The sequence below is a fragment of the Brachyistius frenatus genome, unplaced genomic scaffold (assembly GCF_029030835.1).
Source record: "Brachyistius frenatus isolate BFR_SWC_R1_liver_20210118 unplaced genomic scaffold, ASM2903083v1 Contig_67, whole genome shotgun sequence".
NCBI classification, from domain to species: Eukaryota; Metazoa; Chordata; class Actinopteri; family Embiotocidae; genus Brachyistius; species Brachyistius frenatus.
This window is the reverse complement of record NW_027210666.1, coordinates 859,639-882,949: the sequence shown is the minus strand read 5'-3', so window position 1 is coordinate 882,949 and position 23,311 is coordinate 859,639. Positions and strand designations below refer to the sequence as shown.

General features: G+C 43.9%; 1 protein-coding gene across 1 annotated transcript in view; it reads left to right on the top strand.

The window, feature by feature from the left end:
- spred1 (sprouty related EVH1 domain containing 1) overlaps positions 1-23,311 on the top strand; it is a 30,145-nt gene that overhangs the window by 2,957 nt on the left and 3,877 nt on the right. Inside the window, exons 2-4 of the mRNA XM_069707146.1 lie at positions 10,263-10,521; positions 15,554-15,722; positions 19,441-19,487. Of these exons, the coding sequence (XP_069563247.1) occupies positions 10,263-10,521; positions 15,554-15,722; positions 19,441-19,487 (475 nt within the window). The remainder of the gene's footprint in view (positions 1-10,262; positions 10,522-15,553; positions 15,723-19,440; positions 19,488-23,311) is intronic.

Here is a 23,311-nt window from a genome sequence, read left to right as displayed (position 1 = left end):
TCTCAACCAAGGCAGCAGCCTGTTGGGGTGTAGTGTACATACTCTTTTTTTTTTTTTTTAATTAGTTATTGTACACAACGTGGGAATAAGGTGTCGTTTGTTTACACCTTAAATCATCTCCTTAGCTGGATAGCAATTCCTCTTTGTCCTCCACCAGATTTTAATTATCAAACAGGGTTGATTTTGCCAGAGTTATTCAGACCCCCGATTCATTTTTTTATCAGTGAAGGTCATTCGCCTCTACACTCCATTGAACATGTGTAGGGTATGGCCTCATTGTTTAAGATTCCTGCAGTACTGTGGTATTGTCTGTTGCCAGTCAGGTGATCCTCTTTGATTCCTCTCCTTGTGTCCTCTTCCTAGCTGTGTGATTGATTTGACAGCTCAGCGTTTTATCTGCCAATGTGGGTGTCGTGATCTTATCACCTGTGGGCTGTTTTGCACTCCCATTCCTGTTGCGGAGCTTTCCAAACACATTCCTCCCAAACAACCCCCATCATCTCCTGAAACGACAAAGGGAGACAGCTACTTCAGCTGTTAGTGCTAGTATTTTATGGCCTGGGTAATTGCCTATATCCTGTGGCCCTTATGTTAAGCTAAATAATTTCCTGGACCTTTTTATAGATAGTATTATTTGGGTTTACTGCCAGTTGTTGGATATGACCTCCATGAACCTTTTAGCTTTATTAGCCTGCCAAGTCTAAGCTACAGACACATCTCACCTTTGACAAAGTCTGCTGAGATGAAAACGTATTTGCTTTTGCTTCTGTATTCTTTTGGGGAAGTTACTGCCGCAGTTTACAGAGGTCAATGACATGTGTTATTTGACGAGAATACATAAGAGCATACATAAGAGCGTTTCACTTTACTGGTTGCTAGATGTGTTCTCCTATTTTATTAAATTCTGGTGTAGGTCTAAGATGTACATACATATATATTGTGGAAATAAAGATGTGTTTCACCATATTTTGGGTGAAATGTTGTGTAATCTTGAAAAGTTTTTTGTTGTTTGTTTTTTTGCTGTACGACGTATTTATGCCCCACTCTCCCCTTGTTTTATGAGAAGCTGTTGTATTGTTTGTGTCATTAATGACAATGATCCTCTGTGCTATCAGAGGGCTCGGACTCTGTAACTGAGACAAGCCAACAAACTGAACAGGCCTTGTATAACGGTGGGCCGCTCCATTCCCATGGCCACATTTGGGCCTGGATTCTGTGTATTTTAAACCTGAGCCACTTCCCTCTTATGATTTTCATTTCCTCTTCAAGTATTTTAAGAGTACACATAAACTGACGTAAAAGTCAGTAGTGTGTTTACAGCATATTTCAAACAAAATGTCATACTTCTAAGATTTAGTGTGGCCGTGTATGCAGAGTGTGAAAGCAGCATTAAACTTGCCGATTATTTTGTGCGTCTGCATCACAGCATCCATGTAGCAGGGCTTGTCTTTATTTCTTTGTCAAGAAGGGCCTCTGATGTTCACAGACCATATCTTAATGCCTCTAAGAAGTGCTTTTAGCACTAAGTGTCTGAATTGTGGACATTGTTTTCAGTTGGGCTGCATGCGGGAGCATGAAGGCCAGGCCTTGTTGTGAGCTCTTTGCTGCAGCTGGGCTAAGATGGTTCTTTCCTGTGAGGCCACAGACATAAAAGGGCACAGATGTAAATCCTAAACCTTGTGTCTTTGATTGAGTTTCCAAATGCTTTGAAAACAGGAAGGGGTTTCTGTGTGTGTGTGTGTGTGTGCACACACACACACACACACACTTGAGTGTTTATTTCTCTGGAAACATTTGGCATGTGTATGTGTTTGTGGGAGAGATAGGGCCAGATCTTAGATGAGTGAATTTAAGCAAACATAACATTATATTATCAAATAAATTATTTAATGGGGGAAGTTTTCAAAAAGGATTGAAATTTCAGGACTGTATGAACATGTATTTTTTATCTGGTCAGTAAACTTTTGATCACATTTGGTCCTATCTAGTTGCTATATTTAGAACTTGTAACCGACTTTTATTGGTTGGTAAAAGTGTTTTTTTTTATTCCTTAAATTCCAAGTGAAAGAGGTTCAATGGAAATATACTTGAATGAGAATGTAATTGATTTTCAAGATGGTGTGATAGTTCGGTTCGTGACATTTATGGTGATGATAATGCTATGGTACTCCCAGCAACTGGGTATGTTGTGATGGTTTACAACTTGTCAAAGCAGTTTCTCGTAACATCTATGGGCCATCATCTTGGTTTGGTGGTTTATCCTTCCCAAGTCACTCTTGAGATGTATCGATGGTTTTATCCCACAGCTAGACGGCTGCCTTGTCCCCTCAGCTTCCTGTCCTCCCCCTCAGTTTCAGAGTAGGTATGAGGAGTAGAGGCTGGGTCCCTGGGGACTACTCTTACATCAAAGCAGACCAGAGACGCCGCAGCAGTCGAAATTTGTGGTTCTTTTTTTTTTTTTTTGGTAATGGCAAGCGCAAGGTTTTAATTTTCCAAATGCTTGTGGTTCAAATTAAGATCATCTCAATATGTGGCTTTGATTGATGTTTGGGAATAGTTTTTTGGCATTTGATACGCATATGGAATTCTTTTGATTTATAGTGCCACAGCGCAGCGGCACCTAAAACATTGCTGTTGGGGTTGCAGGCCCAATCCAGTAATAGAGGGGTTGGTATAAAAATCGATGTTAGAAACGCTGTTTAAGTGAGCAGTTGTGACACTCGTGTATTTGTTAGGTCTATCTTTGATTTAGGCTGCAGCCTAATTTGACCCACTGACTGCTGTCACTACCAGAAGTGGCTCCGATCAGTTCATTCGTTGTTATATTTGGTAGTATTTCCGTAAAAGGATGGTGGTACATTTGAAGTCAAGATTCGCTGTGTGGTGTAGCAGCAGAGTAGGCCTGTTCTGTTTTTTTTTTTTTTCTTTCCCTGAGTCAGTTGGTAGCTAAGCTGAATGTTCTTGTGAGGGAGATGACTCACCAGCAGCCTGAGGTGTTGAGAGGAGATAGGGCAAATTTCTCTTTCACTTCTCTTTCTATAGCCAGCGTATTAGTTTTCACTGCAGCTAATGTAAACAGGCCTGTGATGTTGGCTTGGTGTTTCTCTGGGCATTGTCCCATTATTATATCTGCTTTATTAATGGCTATCAGACAGCCCGCCCGAACAGTATTCTTGCTCTGACCTTATGTCATAATTTGCACTGCATCCATGTTAGGCCATGTTGGTGTTTGTTTTGTGTATGTCTGTGCCCTTGAGTTTGCCTCTGGTTATTTAGGGGATTTGAACCGTGGCTAATTGGCTAGCTTGTTTGCACTGTTCAGATTAGATGCACTGCTGGAATCGACGGCTGAGTCCCAGATTGCATGTTACTTATTTCTTCAATGAGGCATGATCCCAGTGAAAGAACGTGGACCACTTGATCCTCTTAAAACTAGCTCTAAGTCACCATTAGCTAATAGTGAAATATTTTGGTTTCTAAAATTCTGTGATATTCTTAACTGCAGTTAAACATAACATACTTTTCTGCTTGGGTTCATGTACAGCTAAGAATTAAGACTTGCTTTTAAGAAATGTAAATATATATATATATATATATATTTTTTTTTTTGTGTATGATAACAGGTGTTGAAGATAGACATACATTTTAGTAAGCAAAGCGAGTAGCTTTTCACGCCATCTTCCCTCCTACTTTTCTTGTGATTGCTTTACTTTCAGAGGATAATCTATAGAATCGGATTGGGATAAGTAGCTTGTGTTTATTTTCCCAATGATATTTTAATGACCCCCCCCACCCCTCAAAAAAAAAAAGAAAAAAAAATGTCCTACGAGCCAAAGTGGTCTAGTGGAGCTTGACCGAACTTGACAGCCTTCCTCCGGTTTTGATACAGGGGAGAGATGGGGAGGAAAAGGGGCGATGGAAAAAAAAAAAAAAAAGAGGTGGTGGTGGGGGGCTTTTCTCCCCTTTTCTGATGCTAATGAAAGGAGGAATGGTTTTCCAGCTTTTAGCTTGCAGAGTGTGTCTCCCCTGCAGCATGCTCCGCTGCCTGGACATTGTGGGAGGACAAAACTCCAGGCCCGGGATCCAATAACGTGAAATTTCAGCAGAGAAGCGGCCATTGTGTAGAGAGAGGCAGCCGGGGAGGGGTTGGGTAGAAGGGGGAGACAGAGTGGAGGAAAGGGAGGGTGACTTGGCGAGCACCCAGGGCTCAGGCCACATCCTTTCGCTCTCCCCTCTCCTCCTGCTCTCCTTCTCTTCTTTCTCCTTCCCTTCTTCTCCCCCTCCTGTCTTTATTGCAGTACCCCCCTCATGCCCCTGCCCTCCTCCACCACTCCCCTTTAGGGTGGGAAGCCCAAGGCTGAGACAGGAGCAAAGCATGATGGCATGCTGGAGCCCAGTGAGCCATGGGCCGGAGCAGCAGACAAACGGCCACTTTGTCCACTTAGGAAATGGTTGTCCCTGGATCCCCCTTCTCCACCACACACTGGAGCAGCCGGCCTCGAGGCCCAGGCCTGCCTGGTCTGCACGTGCTCTCCCATCACGCCTTCTCTTCTCTTCTCTTCTCTTCTCTTCTCTTCTCTTCTCTTCTCTTCTCTTCTCTTCTCTTCTCTTCTCTTCTCTTCTCTTCTCTTCTCTTCTCTTCTCTTCTCTTCTCTTCTCTTCTCTTCTCTTCTCTTCTCTTCTCTTCTCTTCTCTTCTCTTGACTTCAGTGTCGCAAAATTATTTGCGAATATGTGCGGGGAATTGTGAAACTGTATCTCGGTCTGCACGTGTGTTCTCGGATTTGAAACAAAGTCTGTAAATGTGTAGTCTGATTTGTGAATGGGTAAACACATCTTCAAATGTGTGCTCAGATTTGAAGGTGTATTGGGATGTGTATATTTGTACACGAATCTGGACTTTGTGAAAAAGATTTGTCAAAGAATCAGCAAACATATGCAGGCGGAAAAGAAAAGAGATGAAAATCGCCTTTTATTATGAGTGAAAACTGCAAGTTTAACCAATTGAGAGGCACACCTGAGGTGGAAATAAAGATGCATCTGTTTTTCTAGCTCTGTAAGACGAGGCTCAGTTTTTATTCATTATAAAATTCAATTCAATCAGTAATTTTTTTAAATTCATGTTTGCAAACTCATGTACACATCTTATTTGCATATGAAGACTTGTGTACACTTTTACAAAATGTTTTACACATTCAAAAAATCTAGTACACTTGCAAACCTGAATACTTATCTACACACTCCTTTACACATTGACAAATCAGACTACAATTTACAGATTCATGCACATACTTACAAATTACATACAGGTTGAAAAAAAAAAAACACTGTCACAACTCTCCATGCACATTTCACATAATACTACAATACTTATCTCTTTGTAAAATTAATTTTAAGGGAAAATTGCTCTTTTGTTCTAAACACCGTTGGAAGAGGTGAGACGCTCATAATTCTCTTATTCTATACGTCTTATTATTTTGATTCTTTAAAAGCCTTTCCCCATAGTTTTTGTGGAAATCACAAGTGCGGCTTCTTCTTCAGATCTGGGTGGAAGCTGTTGACTGTCACCTTGGTCTCCACCCTGTTCCCATCCGCAGCCCCCCCCCCCCCACACACACCCCCCGCCCCACAGTCCTCTGTTCCACTCTCACCCCTCCCTCTGTTTTTCTCTAATGCTTTGGTCGGAAATGAAGTCAGTCATCCAGCAGAATAACTTGGAATAATTTGGAATTGGGGGCTCCTTTCTTTCTGCCCTCCTCCCCTCCTCCCCCGCAGGCCCAGGCCAGCTGATCTGCTTCCGCTCTCAATTGTGTGTCCAGTCGACTGTGTGCTCCCAGCAAGGGGCGTGGAGGCCAGCCTTTGTCTCCACCAGCCCACTCTGAACTGTGTGTGTGTGTGTGTGTGTGTGTGTGTGTGTGTGTGTGTGTGTGTGTGTGTGTGTGTGTGTGTGTGTGTGTGTGTGTGTGTGTGTGTGTGTGTTCAAGTAAGTTTTACTGAAATATCTTTTTGGACCTCTGTTTAATTTGAGAAAAGAGCGGGTTTTTTTTATCTTGAGGAAGAAGAGGAGGCCTTTTATTCCCATGTTGTAAAGGTTTTGTGAAGTGACCGCAATACTTTTTGACTGAGTTGAAATTAGATGTTGGTCTGCAGGTTTTTGGCGTGCACTGCAGAGATTTTATAGTAATGCCTGAATAAATAAGTACAGTAATGAACAGTTTTTGTTTGGCATATCTCTTAATCTCGTTTCTGTGCTTTAGGCGTGGTGCAAAAATGCACGTATGCATTTTCCACTTAACTTCCTCTCTGGGCCCGGCCCCCCTCCCTGTGAGTGTCATGGTTGCTGGCATGTGTGTGATGGTAGGTCTGAAGGGTCAGGCCCTGGTCATTGTGCCCTGGTCATGGCTGAGCGACACCACCGCCTGCCTTCTGTTCACCCCAGGGACCCCTGCCTGACTGACAGCCCCTTCTGCACCCATCACCCGCATCCTTTATTGGGGGCCATAGAGGGTGTAACAGCAGCAGTATTTTCCTCTTTTACTGCTGGTTTTACTGCTCAAAAACACATTATTTCTGGCGTGGTCGAGGTTCTCATGCACTACTTTTGTGACACTGCTGTTCGAAGGTGTAACCAGAATGGGTGTTTGTGGGTGGATGCAAGGAGGAAGTTAGTTGTGGTTGTGTTATTCTGTCAGTCTCCCACGGCAGCTTACTGTCCAATTAGCTCGCGGCTGTACATCAGAGTGGAAACAGACAGTTGTGCCATCAGTGCATTCAGGTTCGCAAAACATTTGTGTCGTCAGTGAATCCATAAAATCGTTTATTGTCCAGCCCTGTGTTGTTGTTTTTTACTTACTCATATTTATTAGATTGCTTATTTTTGGATCTCTTGAATCATTATGTGGCAGAGAAATTCACAACATAATATTTGAAAGTGTCCTTGGAATTGTGGTGATTATAATACCAAAATTAAAGTCTTCTCGTGTTACCCATTTATTTCACCCTGGTTGGCAAAGCTTGGTGAGAATATAGACAGACTGGCATACCATCAACTTTCAACAGCCTCTACCAAATGTAACACTACTGAAGGATCTGAAAGCCTTTCAGTCTGACCAAGGGATTGTCTGACGGTATCGCTTGGTGAGCAAATTACGGGAAGGTCATAAACAGGAAATATAATCAAGGATATAAAGTCTATTTCATAAATGATAACATGATGTGTAGTTATTATCTAGCCTTTAGATAGGCCTATAATTGTAAGAACCTGTCTTTCTCAAATGGGAGAAGCACGCCAAATCGTGTTGCTTGGATCTCAAGCAGCAGTAGCAGAACTAATGCAGCAGCGTGACGTGTAAAACTGTCTAAAAAGGATGCACTTGAAAGCCAGTTAGATTTAGTAGCTAATTTCATCCTGCTAGTCATATTTTCCTTTTCTTCCTGTGGTTTTTATGTTTTCTTTTAGCAAACAGTTACTCATTTACACATCTAAACATTTTCATTCATGTGGAGTTGCTTTTTTTGGTCACCTGCTGAATCTAAGTCTAATATCCATTCTTCTTTTAGCTCCCTTAGTCGTTTCTACCAACTTTTGATGGACGTGTTTGGCTCATTAGATACTCGATACTCAACATTATGTTCACTGGCAAGTAACTGTATCGGGCTGCTGTTTGGTGTCGGCCAGGTAATGTAGATTTGGTCAAAAACAACAGTGAGTTGGGCCAAACAGTAAAGTTGCAGCTGGACAGCAAAAGAATGAGCTGCAGCTCTCTAGTAAAGGGAAGCCGCAGGTTCACGTGATAAATCTCTGCAGGTTCATCACCTCGAGTGATCTCTTTCACATTGCAACATTATCATCAACTTGTTGAAATTGTTTTTGAAAAAGAAAAGATTGATTATAGTTGCTTTAAAGACGGTTAAATAGGGTTAAGTTGTGGGGCGGTGAGGTTTAAGTGTGGTTTTCTAAAACAGCCATCTGTTTTGTAGGTTCGTTTATTTTTTGAGTTTTGCATTTTTATCGAGCTCATCAATCCTTTGAGGGAACTGTAGTCAACGATTACCAGGTGCCAGGATATCAGAGCTTTCACATGGAGAAAAAGATAGCTTCAGATTTAATGCTCACTGGCTCTTAGATTAATTACTAACCAATAGCCCAGACAGTGAGGTTTGCCAAGGGTGTGGAAGGCAGGAGACCAAAGGTTAGCCTTATTGAGTTGGCCAAGAGGAGAGGCAGTGAGGGGGAGGATGCAGCTATTATTCTTTTGATTCAACAGCTACAAGTTTAACTTTTTTTTTTATAAAAACATGTTGCTGTTTGTGACATTTCTTTTGTCAGTCAGTGTTTCAGATTTGGCCACTTGTTGAGAAGACCTTCTTTGCAAACTCATACTTTTTCAGACTCTGTGACATCATCTTTATTGGTTAACCCGGACGTTGGCCGGGGAGCAATGTGTCCCAGGAAGACATCCGGCAGTCACATTCTTTAGTCCTGTGCCCATATCTGTCAGCCTTTAATATGTTACCAGCAGTTTGTGCAAAATGCTGCCCTCAGCACACCCTGACCTTTGTCATTTCCGGTGGTCCATTGCAGTGTTATCTAATCAAGGAAACATCTGATTCTAAGTGAAGGCGCAAGAAGTGAAATGGAATCGGGGACGAACAGATTTAAAATGATGTAGGGCTGCATCCTGAAAGCCAACAAGTCGAATCGTCAGTCAGCGACCCATCAATCAACTTAGATTCTTCAAGTGAAGCAGTGTTTTTTTTAGGTTAGGGTTATTTTACACACAGACACTGAACCCCTTGCCTCTCGGGTACTGGGTGACCGAGGTGAAGCTGTTGCACCATGCTGAGGTCAAAGCTGGCCAGAGCCGGGTGTCACCGAACGCGGACCCCTGACATCGAGTCCACGAGCCCTCGGAGCAGGGCTTCATGAGTGTGCCGCGGAGGGTTGTCGCGGGACACGGTGTTGTGTGATTGAGAGTGAGCCCCAGACTAGGTGTGTTTTTGACCACGCTGGTCCCCGCCGGCCACGGGCAGATGGGGGATGACAAGAGGCCCAGGTGGCGGCAGACCTGCACGCCTCGGGAGACCCGCATGGCAAGAGACCCAAAGGAGAGTGTGCTTTACACTTTCTGACTGCCAGATAGTCTATAGGGAAACAAAGCAAATCGTCGAATCTTCGTATTGAACAGCTAAATCTGATCTGACTGCCGATTGTGGTGTGAGGGAGATAATCAGAATTATGACATGTAATATATAAGAAATATATTGATAAGTCTTTTTGTAATTTATTATTGATACACTGGCACAAAGTAGTATTTCTTTTCACTGTGATCCTCCAGTTTTCAGAGTTTTACTTCTTATAGCATATCAACTTTAGCTGTTTGATATTTGAGGACGAGCTGCATTTATTCTGTATGTCTGAAAACACCTGAAGCTCTATGCATTTTTGCATAGACTGTCTCATGTTGGCTGCCGGTAAACTCTTTATAACACAGTTAAATAATCCACCCTATGTTTCACTCCTGCTCTTTATTAGTATGTTTTTCCTTCAGGTATGTAGACACTGTCTTACAATGTTTACCCAGATTCAAAGAAAAGGGGGGCGATATGAGCTGGAGCCCCTGTCAAGGTTGGAAATCAGTAGTGGCCAGAGACTGAACTTGGCCACATGGTCAGTCACCCCCTAGCTGGGGCTAAACATACACTGATGGCTTCAGACAGATAACAGTTTGTTATATCATGTATTAAAACCACTTTGTGTTAAAACTGACTTTAGAATCTATTTTTAGCTGCAGATTTTAGGTTAGCTTGTTACTAGCAAAAGTCTTTACCACCGCCGACATTTCAGCATAGTTGCCAATTTTTTTTATTTTTTATTTCCGGTATCAAAGTGTGACGTGATGTGTTGTGTTGAATTCCTTTTAAATTTTTAAATTGTTGGACAAATGTGATACAAACCCTTAAGACCCATCTCCTTACTTGATCTTATCTCCGAATAATCTGTTCCTCACATTTACTAACCATTTTATTTACGCGAGATGTACTGTTTTACAACTTGTTTATGCTGTGGTTTAACCGTATGATGATGCTTTTGTAGCACGTGATATGCTATATAAAAAAAAACATAGAAAATTTGAAATACGATTATGAATATGATTACTGCGGATTATGTTCACTCACAGAATTTTTTTTTTTCTTTTATCCTGCTCCTCTTACTCCTTCCTCCTCCTCCTCCTCCTCCTCCCTCTCCATCTTCCTCCACAGTGACAGTTATGCGCGTGTGAGAGCAGTGGTCATGACTCGGGATGACTCCAGTGGTGGGTGGCTTCCCCTGGGGGGCGGAGGCCTGAGCTGTGTCACCGTCTATAAGGTCAGCCGGGCGGAGGACAGCAGCAGCACCCACAGTGGAGGCAGCGGAGGAAGCAGCAGCAACCTCAGCCCCTGTAGCCCCAGTCCTAGTCCCATACCCAGTCCCACCGCAGTGGAGTTCCACATCAAGGGCGAAAGGCTCAAAGACAAATTGGTAAGAAAACCTCGAGCTCATACATGTGTGTTGTTTTATGCTACACTGCATACCTTCAAATTGGTGCTCTGCACGTGACAAACGGGTGAATTCCTCTAATGCACAGGCAGGTGAAACAACTCGGAAATGGTGTGTTCTCTTGAATGAGATCACCATGAGCCCTCCCCCCCCGCACCCGCCCGCACCCCTTCTCTCTGTCTCACTCACACTCGCACAGGAAGTGTTTGTTTGGCTTTCCTCCATAGAGCAGGTATCTGAAAATAGGAGCAAACTGCGTGATGCTGTGATGCATAATGACATCATCGGGGAGAAGGGCAGATTACTCAAAAGAGGAGAATGTGGGATGAGGGATGTGGGAAACATGCAGAGAGCATGGAAGGGACCTGCAGGATGGAATAGGGGCTGGAAATTCACACTCACTGCGCTTTTCCATGTGTACACAAGTATTCGCCTACCGTTTTTTAATAAGCATTTTCTTTTTCTTGTATGTGTCAGGGAAAATATGTCGCTGGTGATGATATTACTAGAAAAAAAACAACCTTAAATGGGTGTGCATGTGAAGCACTCCATAGTTAATATAGTAAAGGTGAAAACAGGCTTTTAGACATGCCAATGTTCACACAGAGCTGATTAAACTTACGATCGCTGGATTAATCTTTCTGCATTTCAGAGGGATTTTACATGTGTTGTCTGGTGTAACATTCCCGTGCTGCCTGGATGAATGCAAACTCGCCAAAAATGTTCTCAAACTGAATGGATCAAATTATAACACGGAATCGAGTCATTTCGTGGAGGTCGTGACGCCTTTTATTTCATTTATCCACCGTTTTACAGCCACAAAGTAGCGATGGTGTAGCGATGGCGAAGACTGTGATGGAAGCGCCTGTCGACAAGATTTTTGCAGTTTCTCACACTGGCAGAAGTGGGAGACAAACGTTCCACGCTGCAGGTTTAACATGCTGATTATTTTCATGTTCCAATCAGATAAAACTAATGCACAACATAGTTTTCTAGAGCCAAAGCGACATTCATATTACATGTTCTTTCCAACCAAAGAAATACATTTAATAATCTCGCAAGACAAAGAAAAGAAACCCATTTCACATTTGAGAAGCAGGATCCAGCAAATGTTTCACATTTTACTTGACAAATTACTCAAATAATTAATTAATTATTAAAGTGGCTGCCGGTTATGTTATTTTTTTCAATCAGTTAATTGATTAATCCAGTAATATTTTCAGCTCTATTGCAAAATCATTTAGGCCATTAGGATACTCCAACAATTCTTGCTGTCTTTCTTCCAAACCTCTTTACATTTACTGTATTTCCATATGACTGCAGCCGTGTATGTAGCTACACAAGACGGATGTGTTGCTTTTAATGATCATTGGCTAATGAACAAATAGAACTTGATATAATATTTCATTCATCGGCAGCACTTTGTCCTCCACTGCAAGTATGGATATAGAGGGTTTATAAATCAGTGTCACTGACATATTAAATACTTTCTTATTCACAACACGTTTTCTTTGCAACCTGCGTAACATAAAATGAATACATAAAATTAACGAACCTATGAACTTATGAAGTTTAGCCTTCTTCTTCACAATCACAGTAACAATCAGGCTCCAGAAGATCAAGTCACACTCTAATCAGTGTGGCTTTTGGATTAGTTGCTGTAAAACTCATGACCTTCTTGTCACACACTCAGTCTGTGCTGTCGATGTAAACCAGATCCAGTAGATGCACTGGGATAATCCAGGGTTTGTGGTAATGAGAGTGGAAATCCATTTGTGTGAGAAAGAGGACTGTCTGTCACATGCCAGAAGACAGAGGAGGCCACCATGATGCGCAGAATCTGGTGGTTCCTGACGATCCGACATTAAAAGGCTTCCATACAGCAACGGCGCCTAAATGACCTTTTTTTTTTCTTTTTATGTCCTTCAACCGAACACATTTTATGTGTGTTTTGTGTTTACGGCCTGTTTGTGTTCTGTGCGTTGCTATCCGAGCATGTGTGTGGCAAAGGAAAGGGCGTGACGGGAATGCTGTTGTTCAGACAGGGCATAGACAGGGTTCATACAACTGTTCTGGGATGTGGTAAAACACCCCTATCACCACCAGAGTCCCCAGTCACCACAACAAACACCCAGCCATATGTAGGTCTGTCGCGATGCCACCCAGTGCCAGGGTGTTGGCGTCAACCACAGCGCTACCGACAGTCTGAGGGCATCGGAGGAAGAGGCAGAGTGATGACTCCAAGAAAACAACAGCAACAAACAAAACCACATAACAATATGTTAGCTATAGTAGGAAAAAACACAGGGCAAGATCAATACTCGTTACCCAAGTATCATTTAAAACAGCAGCGTCAGTGTTTGGATTTCAGAGGTAAATGAAAGACTATAATTATGTTGTATGAATGATGTTGAAAGCTGAAAAGAGGCCTTGGGAAGAGCTCCTTGAACGTTTGAAAGGCTGTTTGGTTTGAGTTAGGTCTAAAACACAAAAAAGGAAACTACTCTGCTGTTTTTTTAGATGTATATTATTTGTCTTTTCAGTGTTTCAGTGTTTTAATCCAGCCAGAAATGGACAGAAAAGGGGAAAAAAACCCAAAAAAAACAATGACATCTCCCATCCCTGACAGGATCCTGAGTGAGAGAGGAAAACCAATCAGAGATGCAGCTGCTCTGAAATCCAAAAGACACAATTTTGTCTGGTAGAAATTCGCCGATTGCGGTCGCATAAGATATGAGAGGAATTAGGGAAAGAGTAGTGTGTAGTCAAAGAGCAGGAAATGGAGGTGGAGCCAGAAAGATGGGAGACGGAAGAAGAGAGGTGGAGGGGATCTGTCTATAAGCGCAGTGATGCGGCACAGAGTGTACTGGTGATGACTCAGCTGGCTCTCCATATAGCTACCAATCACTTTCCTTCTTGCCCCCTCCCTCCCTCCCTCCTCTCTCTCTCTCTCTCTCTCTCTCTCTCTCTCTCACACACTCTGATTCTCTGACTCTCTTAAAACTACAGATCTAATTGGTTGGTGATTACTTACCATACTGGCTCTCGGATTATGACAAATCTCTGGCTAAGCTCTCTGCTGCCACTCCACCTCGCTTCCTGTCATTCGAGGTCTGCGACTCCCTCTGATTGATACAGCTGTGGATGTGGTGTCGTCCAGTCTTACTCTAAATAGCTTTGCCTTGGGGAAAAGGCCTATTCCATACATTTTGTTTCCACTGTTAACCTTGTCATTTCGTTGCTTTGAATCATCTTTGCAAGAAAAATATGGTTGAAGGGTAAAAATGTGTATCAATTTCAATCAATACCTCCTACTTAACCTTCAAACCTTAGTACTTAAATATGAACGCTAACGCATTTTTGAAGATTTCTTGTAACTACAAAACAAATGCAGTTGTATTCCAAGGCAGTTCAGATAATAATACATCCTTTTGTTCCGTGCATTTTTATTGAAGTCTTGAAATAACTACCAAGTTGTAATTACAATTCTTTTAACAAAGGCCCCGCTTATAGATTGTAGTCTTCTTTCTTTCATCTGGTTTCTTGTGTTGCATGTAAACATAGCCTCCATCTGTCTTCTGTGCTCTCTGCATGTCACACCTCTGTCTGTCTTTGTCCCTCTCCTTCTTTAACATCTCCTGCCTCTGTTCCCTTTCTGTCTCTTTTTTTTTTTTTTTTTTTTTAATTGTTTTATTTTTCTCTGTCAGACTGGCTCCTCCTCCTCCTCCTCTCTTTTCTCTGAGCACATTGTGGAATGTGGTGTTAAATATCATCCTTCCATGCAACTGTGATACTTCCTCCTCTGTCGGCCTCGCCGCGCGCTCACCTTACCTGCTCCGGCTCCATTCAGTCTCGCCTCCACAATCACCCCCAGAGGCACAGTGGACCCCTCCTCCCTCCCTCCTCGCCACCCCATCCTCTCACATCCATCCCTCTTCTCTTCTTCCCTCCCCTCATCCACTGGCTCTGGGTAAACACACAGGCTTAACCCTTGCCCCTCCTTTGCTTGTTGGAGGCATGTGATAGCGACATGCGGACAGATACTGTGAGTTATGTTGCGGCACACTTGCACCGAGTGTACAAAGCAATTCGCAACAGAATGAAATGTAGACCTGCGCACTCCCTCCTCTGACACACACATATCGCATATCGTCAACCTCTTCTTCAGCTGCCACGTATCAGCCTCTTAAGAGTACATGTTGACTGTTGTCCCGATCCAGGAGGAACGGTGCCATCTGCTTTCAGCCAATCGAGTATTGGTTTGTGACCGTGATCTTTCGACAAGGCTTTTTTTTTTTTTTTTTTTTTTTTGGCGCTGCGAGGATGCACAGTGTAGCGCTCGGGTCATTGAGCTTTTCATCTACACCGGCTCCCGCGCTCACGCATTCTCTCACGCGGATCACCCAGCGCACGCTCACACATTCACACCCCATTAAGCCGCCTCTCGTGCACGTCAGTGAAAACCTCAAAGACTGTAATGGCCGTCTCTCATTTCATTTAATCTGCCTAGAGGAAGGCCGGGAGGCGGCCCAGTAGCCCTGATTAATAATAGGCTTTGGAAACACCAGCCTCTCTCTGCCATACACTGGGGCTTCCTGGCTCCGAAACACCTCCACACACCCCCACCCTGCTGCCACCACCGCTCTTCAACTTTAACATCATCTGGAATGAAAATCCCACTATTTAGAATGTGTTTTACAAATTATCCCAAAAAGTACGTGAAATTATTGGGTTTAGGGTGAATTTTTTTTTTTTTTTTTAACCTTTTTCTATTTTAGAAACTCTCGAGCTCTCTTTCTCTTTGCCTTACTCATGTTGTGTTGGAATGATTGAATGTGACACGTTAAAACGGCTTAGGGAGTTAGATGAAGGATTTCCGTGTGTGTTCCCAAGTAAGTTTCATCCTCAAACCACTAAACAACACGGTTCACAGTGCATCTAGGCTGTATACTAATATCACGAAGTGCGAATATGTCTTGTTTCACTTTCAAATTGAATGTGTGTGTGTTGTCAGGTGGTACTGGAGTGCGTTCTGCAGAAAGACCTGATATACAACAAGGTCAACCCTATCTTCCACCACTGGAGGATCAATGACAAGAAGTTCGGACTGACCTTCCAGAGCCCCGCTGACGCCCGTGCCTTTGACCGGGGCATACGCCGGGCTATTGAGGACATCAACCAAGGTGTGTGTTTGAGTGTTGCCATCGTGTCAACATGCATGTGTTTTTGGAGTTTAGAGCAGGTTAAACCAGATAACAAAGTCAGTAGCACGTCAGCAGAATGTACCTTAACTTAAAAGTCAATCAACCAGCATCGGCTATTATTATCACAGCAGCCCACAGAATTCTTTTTGTCAACCCTCTCACCCTATCAACAAAACATCAGATTTGAACTGCATTGGCAGCCATTCAGTGCATGTAAAATAATATGGGCGTATGTGTATGAACGCGGCGTGCGTTCTGTTGGTGGGCATCAACCGCCTGTGTTCCTGCTTGTTTATCTTTGGCTTGTAATGGCTGACCTAGCATCTGTTCGAGGAGAGATGCGTTGCGTTGATTAGGGCTGATGACTCCTCCTACCTGCTCACTCACCCAAGCGTGACCCCTCCTGTGTTATCTTATCACTCCCAGCTGCCCAGATAAGCTTGCCACTTCCTGTAGAGACTGGCAGTGCAACAGACAGTGGGAGATATAGGACGGCGGGAAAGAGAGGGGGGGCAAGAGGACAAACTCGTAAAATGGGTGGCAACCTGAGCTTTAGTCAGAAGAAACTTGACTAGGATGGGCTTTTGTGCTTTTCAGTCTCCGCAAGTAGGTTTGAGGACTGGCTAGACTAGTCTAAAAAGATGCAGGGTTTGGTCTTGCGGTGTACAGTGTAGCATTTATACGTTTTTTGTTGTTGTTGTTGTTTTTTTAAAGCTAAACTAGATATTGCCCTTGTGTGGAGTTGGGTCTCTTAGTCGAGTTGGCAGCTTTGGGTCCTGATAAGCATTATTTTCCTGTACAGTGCCAGAGGTTGCGAAGTCATCCAATTAGCAAGAGAATCGCCAACTCAGCAATCTGCCACCCAGCCCCATGTTACGCAAGAGGCTGGCTGGCTGGGGAGCTATAATCTCCTTTACTCTCTAGACCTGGGAACCCTGGGGAGCATAGAGGAGGTACAGCAGAACATATCGTAAAGGCTTATCACTGCTGGGCATCAGTCGCTTCTCGCCCACAAGCGTTTATCTGAGATTTTAACTTCCTGGGCACAAGTCCACACAGTGTCTGGGTAAAAGGTAATCACACAGCAACTGCGGGGCTGGCTTTGATTTTTCTTATGAATTTAACATCAACCAAAGAGGACAAAGAGTAATAGATTAGTATAAACATAACACTATACAGCAATGCCATAGTTAAGGTCATTCTTCTGGGCAGATTGGTTGGTATCCGAGGAAGATGGGTTGGGCTGTTTTCAATCAATTTAATGCATTAATCGACAGAAAATGAACCAGCTGTTGTTTTGATATCGACTTTTCACTGCTTCCAGTTTCTTGTATGATGGCAGACTATTTATTATAAAATGTTTTATTTTGTCACAGAGACAAAACAAGCTTCGTCTGGGGAGCTGTTCTGGCCATTTACCACAATTCCTAAAACGTTATGGACCATTCACAAAAATAATCGTCAATATAATTATTACTGATGAGGATAGGCAGTTGCTGCCCTTGTTAACAGGATGTTTGGCAAAGAAGGTTGAACATCTTTAGTAGCAGGGCAGTGTGATGATGCACATTTCATTCACCTCACTCGCTGACTGTAAAGTTTCTGTGTGCCAGTGAATGCTTCAACTCTTTCCTGTGAATGTCAGCTACAGCAGGTGACGGTGGCATTCGACTCCCTGGTGCCTGCACCTTTCTCTCTCTCTCTCTCCCTCTCTCCCTCCCCTGCTGTCCTCTCCTCCCTCTGTTCTCCTCTCTCTCCTGGCATCTTGTGTATTCTGCCAGTGTTGTGTAATGCCTCTCCTCAGCACAGGCAGGCGGGTTCTTCTGTATTCCTGTTGCATCGTTCTGCTGCTGGACTGCTGCGTGAATGTGTGTGTGGGGAGAGAAGAGGCAGCAAGAGAGAATATGTTTTTTTTTTTTTTTTTTTTTTTGCCTGTGTGTGTGTGTGTGTGTGTGTGTGCGTGCGCACGTGTGTGTATCAGTCTTGCAGTCCTCTGTTGCCATGGCAACGCCGGGCACATGGCTCAGGCAGCTTCGCGGCCCAGCACTGCCAGAGTCGTGCTGCAGGAGGCCTCTTTCTCTCAGTTGTGGAGAAATGCACACGCACACGCACACACACACACAAACAAACAAACACACACAAACACTTTTCTCCATGCGATTCAGAGACAGACAGACTGATTGACAGAGTGTGTCTAACTCAAGCCCGGTGAATTCTGCTGTCCTCGCCGTGACAGAGACGGCATTACCATGTATTGCTGTATTCTCTCTCTGTGAATGCAGACAGGAGGACTGACGCCTCGGCACTTTAAATGAGGCCTCAGTGATCCTAATTAAATGAAGCAAAGTTTAAAAAGAACCTCTTGATGCCCCAGGTACAAACAGTTTCCCCCTCATCCCAATGGAAATAGTTTTATCCCTGCCTTCTGCGACGTTGCCCCAACCATTTTCTCTTCTATGAATTTTCTTTAACAGTTTTCTTTTATCATGACTGTGCTGCTGCTACTTTTATCTGCGGTGTTGTGATGCTGTGTGTTAAGTCAAGCTGTCTTAAACTACGATATTAATCTGAAGACATGTACCTGTGAAGTGATAATCATATTTAAATTTATTTAAACAGCTGATACTGAGGAGTAAAAAAATATCATTATATCAGCCAATATTCTTCTTACATATACTGTGTATATAACCACACGTTTTTTGCAATGATCCCTTAAATCTGGTTATGCTACACTTTTGACACTTGTGGCAAAGATATGTAATGGAGGCGGGATATTTCACAGTTTATTGTCCACAATGACATCAGTGCACTGATACAGTAAACTTCACTGGGAAATTTACTATAAAATAATTAAAAATATCTAATACAGTATAACTATCTCCGGGTAGCTGTTTCATTTCGGACAGCAAAAGTATAATATTTCCTCCGATAAAATCTCTAATGCAGTAGGCTTGTGATTGTGAAAATGTTCACCTTGCTTTATTAGGAGTAAACCGTTACACATTAATATTAGTCCTTCTTTCTTCCACCATCCACAGAAGCAGTTTTATTCTGCATGGTAATGAAAAGCTGTGACATGGTCAGCCCGATACCTGAAACATAAGCTCCGTCTTCAGCATCAGCAGGCGAGGTGTTTTCAATGCGGAAATGGCACATGGCATTTTAGCCGAGGTCGGGGTTACATTATTCTTGGCATGCATATTTCATTAACTTCTGTGTGCCCCACTAACACAAAGCAGCTTTCATTTCCCCATTAGGCGACAGGCTGAGGAAAGCAGAAGTCTTGACCTACTCTTTCCTGACAAGAATCAGCGTTGTAATCTCAAACATGCTTAGCAGAGAGATCTCACCCAACAACCGTGAAATAGTTTTGAAAAATATAGAAAACACACGTTCTAAGAAAAGAAGCTCAGGTTTTGAATAAATATATTTTAGCTGCTTACATGTACAAGGAATTGGATGACTGTCAGATTCAGTCACAAGATTTCTTTCCACGATTTTTCGACCTCTAGTGGTTCAGTTCCTAAAACAAGCCTGTCCATGCTTTTGTCAATCACGTTTAGCTATCTCAGACACTAGAAGAGTGCAAACTGAATGTGCTATTACTCAGGGGTGTAATGTACAGAAGTAAAAGTAGAGAAAATGAGCAAGTCAGTCCTCTAATCGTTTTCCTTTTTTTGTTCTTCCTCTCTTCCAGGCTGTCGGCCGTTTGGGGAAGGGGATATTCCTGAGGACGGAATACCGGTGAGTGAGATCAAAGCTGAGACTTTCTGGACAACACATTTAGCATGAAGAAAATGTGTGTTCTGCGCGTGCATACCAGGGCCTGTTTGTCTTGCTCACTTTGAGGAGTGAAGTTTTGTCCGTCACTTTTAAATAGAAGGCAGGTCATGGCTAGAACCCGAGCCATGTGTTTGAGGCCTGATGTGTTCCAGCCAAGTGCTGACACCTGCCTTTGTTTTCTAACAGTTGTTCCAGGAGATTTACAGGTGTTTAACCAGTGCCAGCCAGACCCTGAGGTGAAGCTGGGCGCCAGCCAGCGAATGTGATAGAGCAAGCGTAGCTGTCTCAATGACTCTAACTTGGTAGCTGTCAGTCTTGTTAGGATTGATGTTGATATAATATTGCCTCAGGAGGTGGTTGTTAACATTCAAACGCTTTGTGATTTTGATGTCCCTTAACCCCGAAGAAACATACTTAAAGAGTTAAGCCTTGGGACCATCCTTTACAGCAGCACACTTACTTGCACATGTTTTTTTAGGGTAGTTGGCAGGTCGGTTGTTCCGTTAATCTTGGACAACTTGCCATAGTTCTTCTGTGCATTAAAGCTGTCTTAGTTGATTCTGTTTGGGGCACGTAACCCCAGACTGACTCCATGAAGCTGAGATCAGGGCAGTGACGGGGGCAGGCCATCTGTTGCACACCTACTTCTTTTCTGTGAAGATAGGTCTATATTACTCAGGCTGTGTGTTTGGGGTTATTGTCTCATGCTGCAGAATACATTCGGGACCAACTGACACCTCCCTGGTGGTGATTCCATCAAACCTTTGCAGACTATTGTATATATGTACAACAATGTACTCCCAACAGTGCTCGGCACCTGACATGTGGTACGTTCTTGACTTGTCATGTGTGTGCAGCAGGTATATAGTACAAGCCCACACACCCATGGTAATTTGTTTCGTCACTTGTTAGTCACTTGTTCCCCTTCTGATTGCATAGTAGGTGAAAAGACATGTTAGTGGAAGGAAGGGCAGTTCTTGTAGTGGCAAGAAATAGAGAAAAGGCTGCACGCTGTTAAGCAATCCAACACAACAGTCCTGTAATAAATGCTACTTTTCTAAAACAAGTAAATACTGATGACACTGAGATGTGTGGATTAAACTTCGGTCAGTTTTATACTGTAGTTTATGGTACAACCTTAAACTGTACCAGAGATGAAACTAAAACTAAAATAATAGCATTAACAACTATTTGTTGCGGGGCTGTTGTATTGCATTGCATTGTGATTCTAGTTTTTGCTGACTCTGTTTATTGAAAAGGTCCCACCAGTTCAACAAACTGTCCTCATGGGCTTATTTTCGATATCCTACAGTACCTCCTAGCTGTGCGTTCGTTGGCTTGTCGTTACCTCCGACCTGCCTGGTATCTGACGCCCTGCGTGATGCGCACTAGAGGAGCAGCGCAGAGCGGGAGAGCTGCGGTCCTGTTCCTGTTCCTGTGGGGAAGTTCCTCTTTAAGGAATCAGCCCGAACATACAGGAAATCCAGTGGCACCACTGTTGCTAGGCAGCAGGAGAGGGGGGGGGGGTTAGTTGTGTGTGTGTGTGTGTGTGTGTGGGGGGGGTGCAGTCAGAGAGGGGTAGATGGGAGATGGGGGGGTGTTCACAAGGTTCAGTGAGCCACCGAGGGTGTCACCATGGTGATTTGGCATCCGAATGTTGCGGTCGGAGACCTGGGCTACAGAGAAAGAGAAGTGAACCAGAGGCAAGTGCTGCAGCCAGAGAAGCAGCGGATACCAGCACACAGCGAGGCTGCGTGGCTTCATGCTCCATCGCAAGGTCCCACAACTGGATACAAACACAAAAACAGAGAAATTACTGTGATCAGGCCTGTAGTTTTTGTTATTAGTTGGCCCCTGTAGAAGCAGCAGATCCGTCTGGAGTGGCTGTGACCTTGTCGAGAAAACAGATACCAGTGTCTCATCAGTATAGAAGGTCATCGTCAAGCCTTGTTTCACTCCTGAATTACACTCGGACATCTGAAAAAAATCTGCAGGTATTACAACTTACTGGAATTCACGATAGCCTTGCATTGTTACAAAGATTTGACTGGTGGGTGCGTGTGCGTGTGCGTGTGAATGTGCGTGTGAATGTGAATGTGAATGTGAATGTACATGCGTTAAAGACGGTCATCTCCACCCACATCCTGCCCACTGAGGCTGAGCACCCACATGTATGCCCTTCACCAGCTCACCACATTCTTCCTCTCACTCACAACACACACACACACACACACACACATTATGCACATGCAACATATTTAACCCATAAAGTAAAGTGGTTGCACAACACCCCACTCAGCTGCGATGACCCACTGCCAGGAATTATGCCGTACCATCACACTCCTTCCGCTAGTACAAAAAATGTGTGTGTGTGTGTGTGTGTGTGTGTGTGTGTGTGTGTGTGTGTGTGTGTGTGTGTGTGTGTGTGTGTGTGTGTGTGTGTGTGTGTGTGTGTGTGTGTGTGTGTGTTTTTTTGTTCAATGCCACAGGAAAACATCCGTTTCTAATTTAGTACTGGCAGGAAGTTTCCTCTTATCAGTTTTGTCCACAGGTTTTGTTGGTCAGATGACTTTTACAGCCTCCCTCGTAGAGCAGAAGCTGGTTTGCTGTGGCTTCATACTTCCCTTTAAAGCATCTTGAAGCTCAGAAGAAGAGTCATTTAAACAAGTTTGACCTTTTGGGAAATAGCGCTCATTAACTCGCTCCTTTAAGGGATAGATGAGGAGATGCCTACAACTTGGCTGTGCTTCTTTGTTTGAAGATAAGCATGCTACAGACATAAACCCTTAAGTGTTTACGTTGAGGCGTCCTAACGTGAGCGCCATATCTTCTTCTCCAGCATTCTCTCCAATGCAGGGAGCTCGTAACGTCCAGAGAGGCCTTTTCAGCCTGTGGGCCGACCCCAGCCTTCCCCTGTCCTGAACCCCCCTGTGCCTTTGAGGGCGGAAGTGCACGGATCCCTGATGTTGGTGTGGAGCCAGGTTGCCCCTGGCTCCCCCCCACCCCCCACCCGCCCCCTCTCCTCCCTCTCCTCTCCCCTCCTCTCCTCCCTCACCCAGCCACATCTCTAGGGTCAGATCAGCTCCAGATTGGCCCCCACGCATGCCTTTGAATGGCGGGGCTTAGGCAAGCGCTTTAAAAGGAAGCCCAAGTCTGTTTCCCATTTGGCCCCCCACCTCTCCACCCCGCGCTCCTTTCTCTCTTTCTCTCACATACACACACAGCTGTCATCTGGCTTTTTAAGTTCTGTGCTGCATTTCTCCAGCTGGAGCTGGTTTATGACATTCCCTGGGCAGACTCTTTGGCCTCTCGCTCTCTCTCTGTTTCTCTCTCTAACACACACACACACACATACGCGCGCGCGCGTGCGCGCACGCACATGTGTACAACACGATCTCATTTTTTCCTGTTCTGTTCTTTCTCTTCGCTCTCCCTCCACTGTCTCCTATTCCCTCACATTCCCCTGCAGACGCTGGTGTGGATGTGTGTTACACCACTCGGTATGTTTGGAGGCAAAGTAGAAACACACACACACACACACACACACACACACACACACACACACACACACACACACACACACACACACACACACACACACACACACACACACACACACACACACCATGTGCTAGCAGTCTGGGGGGTGGGTTGGGAGGGGGGAGGTGAAGGCAAGTGGAGGAGAGAGAGGGGAAAAAAGAAGAAAAAGAGAAGAAGAAAAAAAAAAAAAAAGAAGTCAAAGGAAGCATCTCTTAGCAACCACAGGACAGTAATTACTGTAGCAG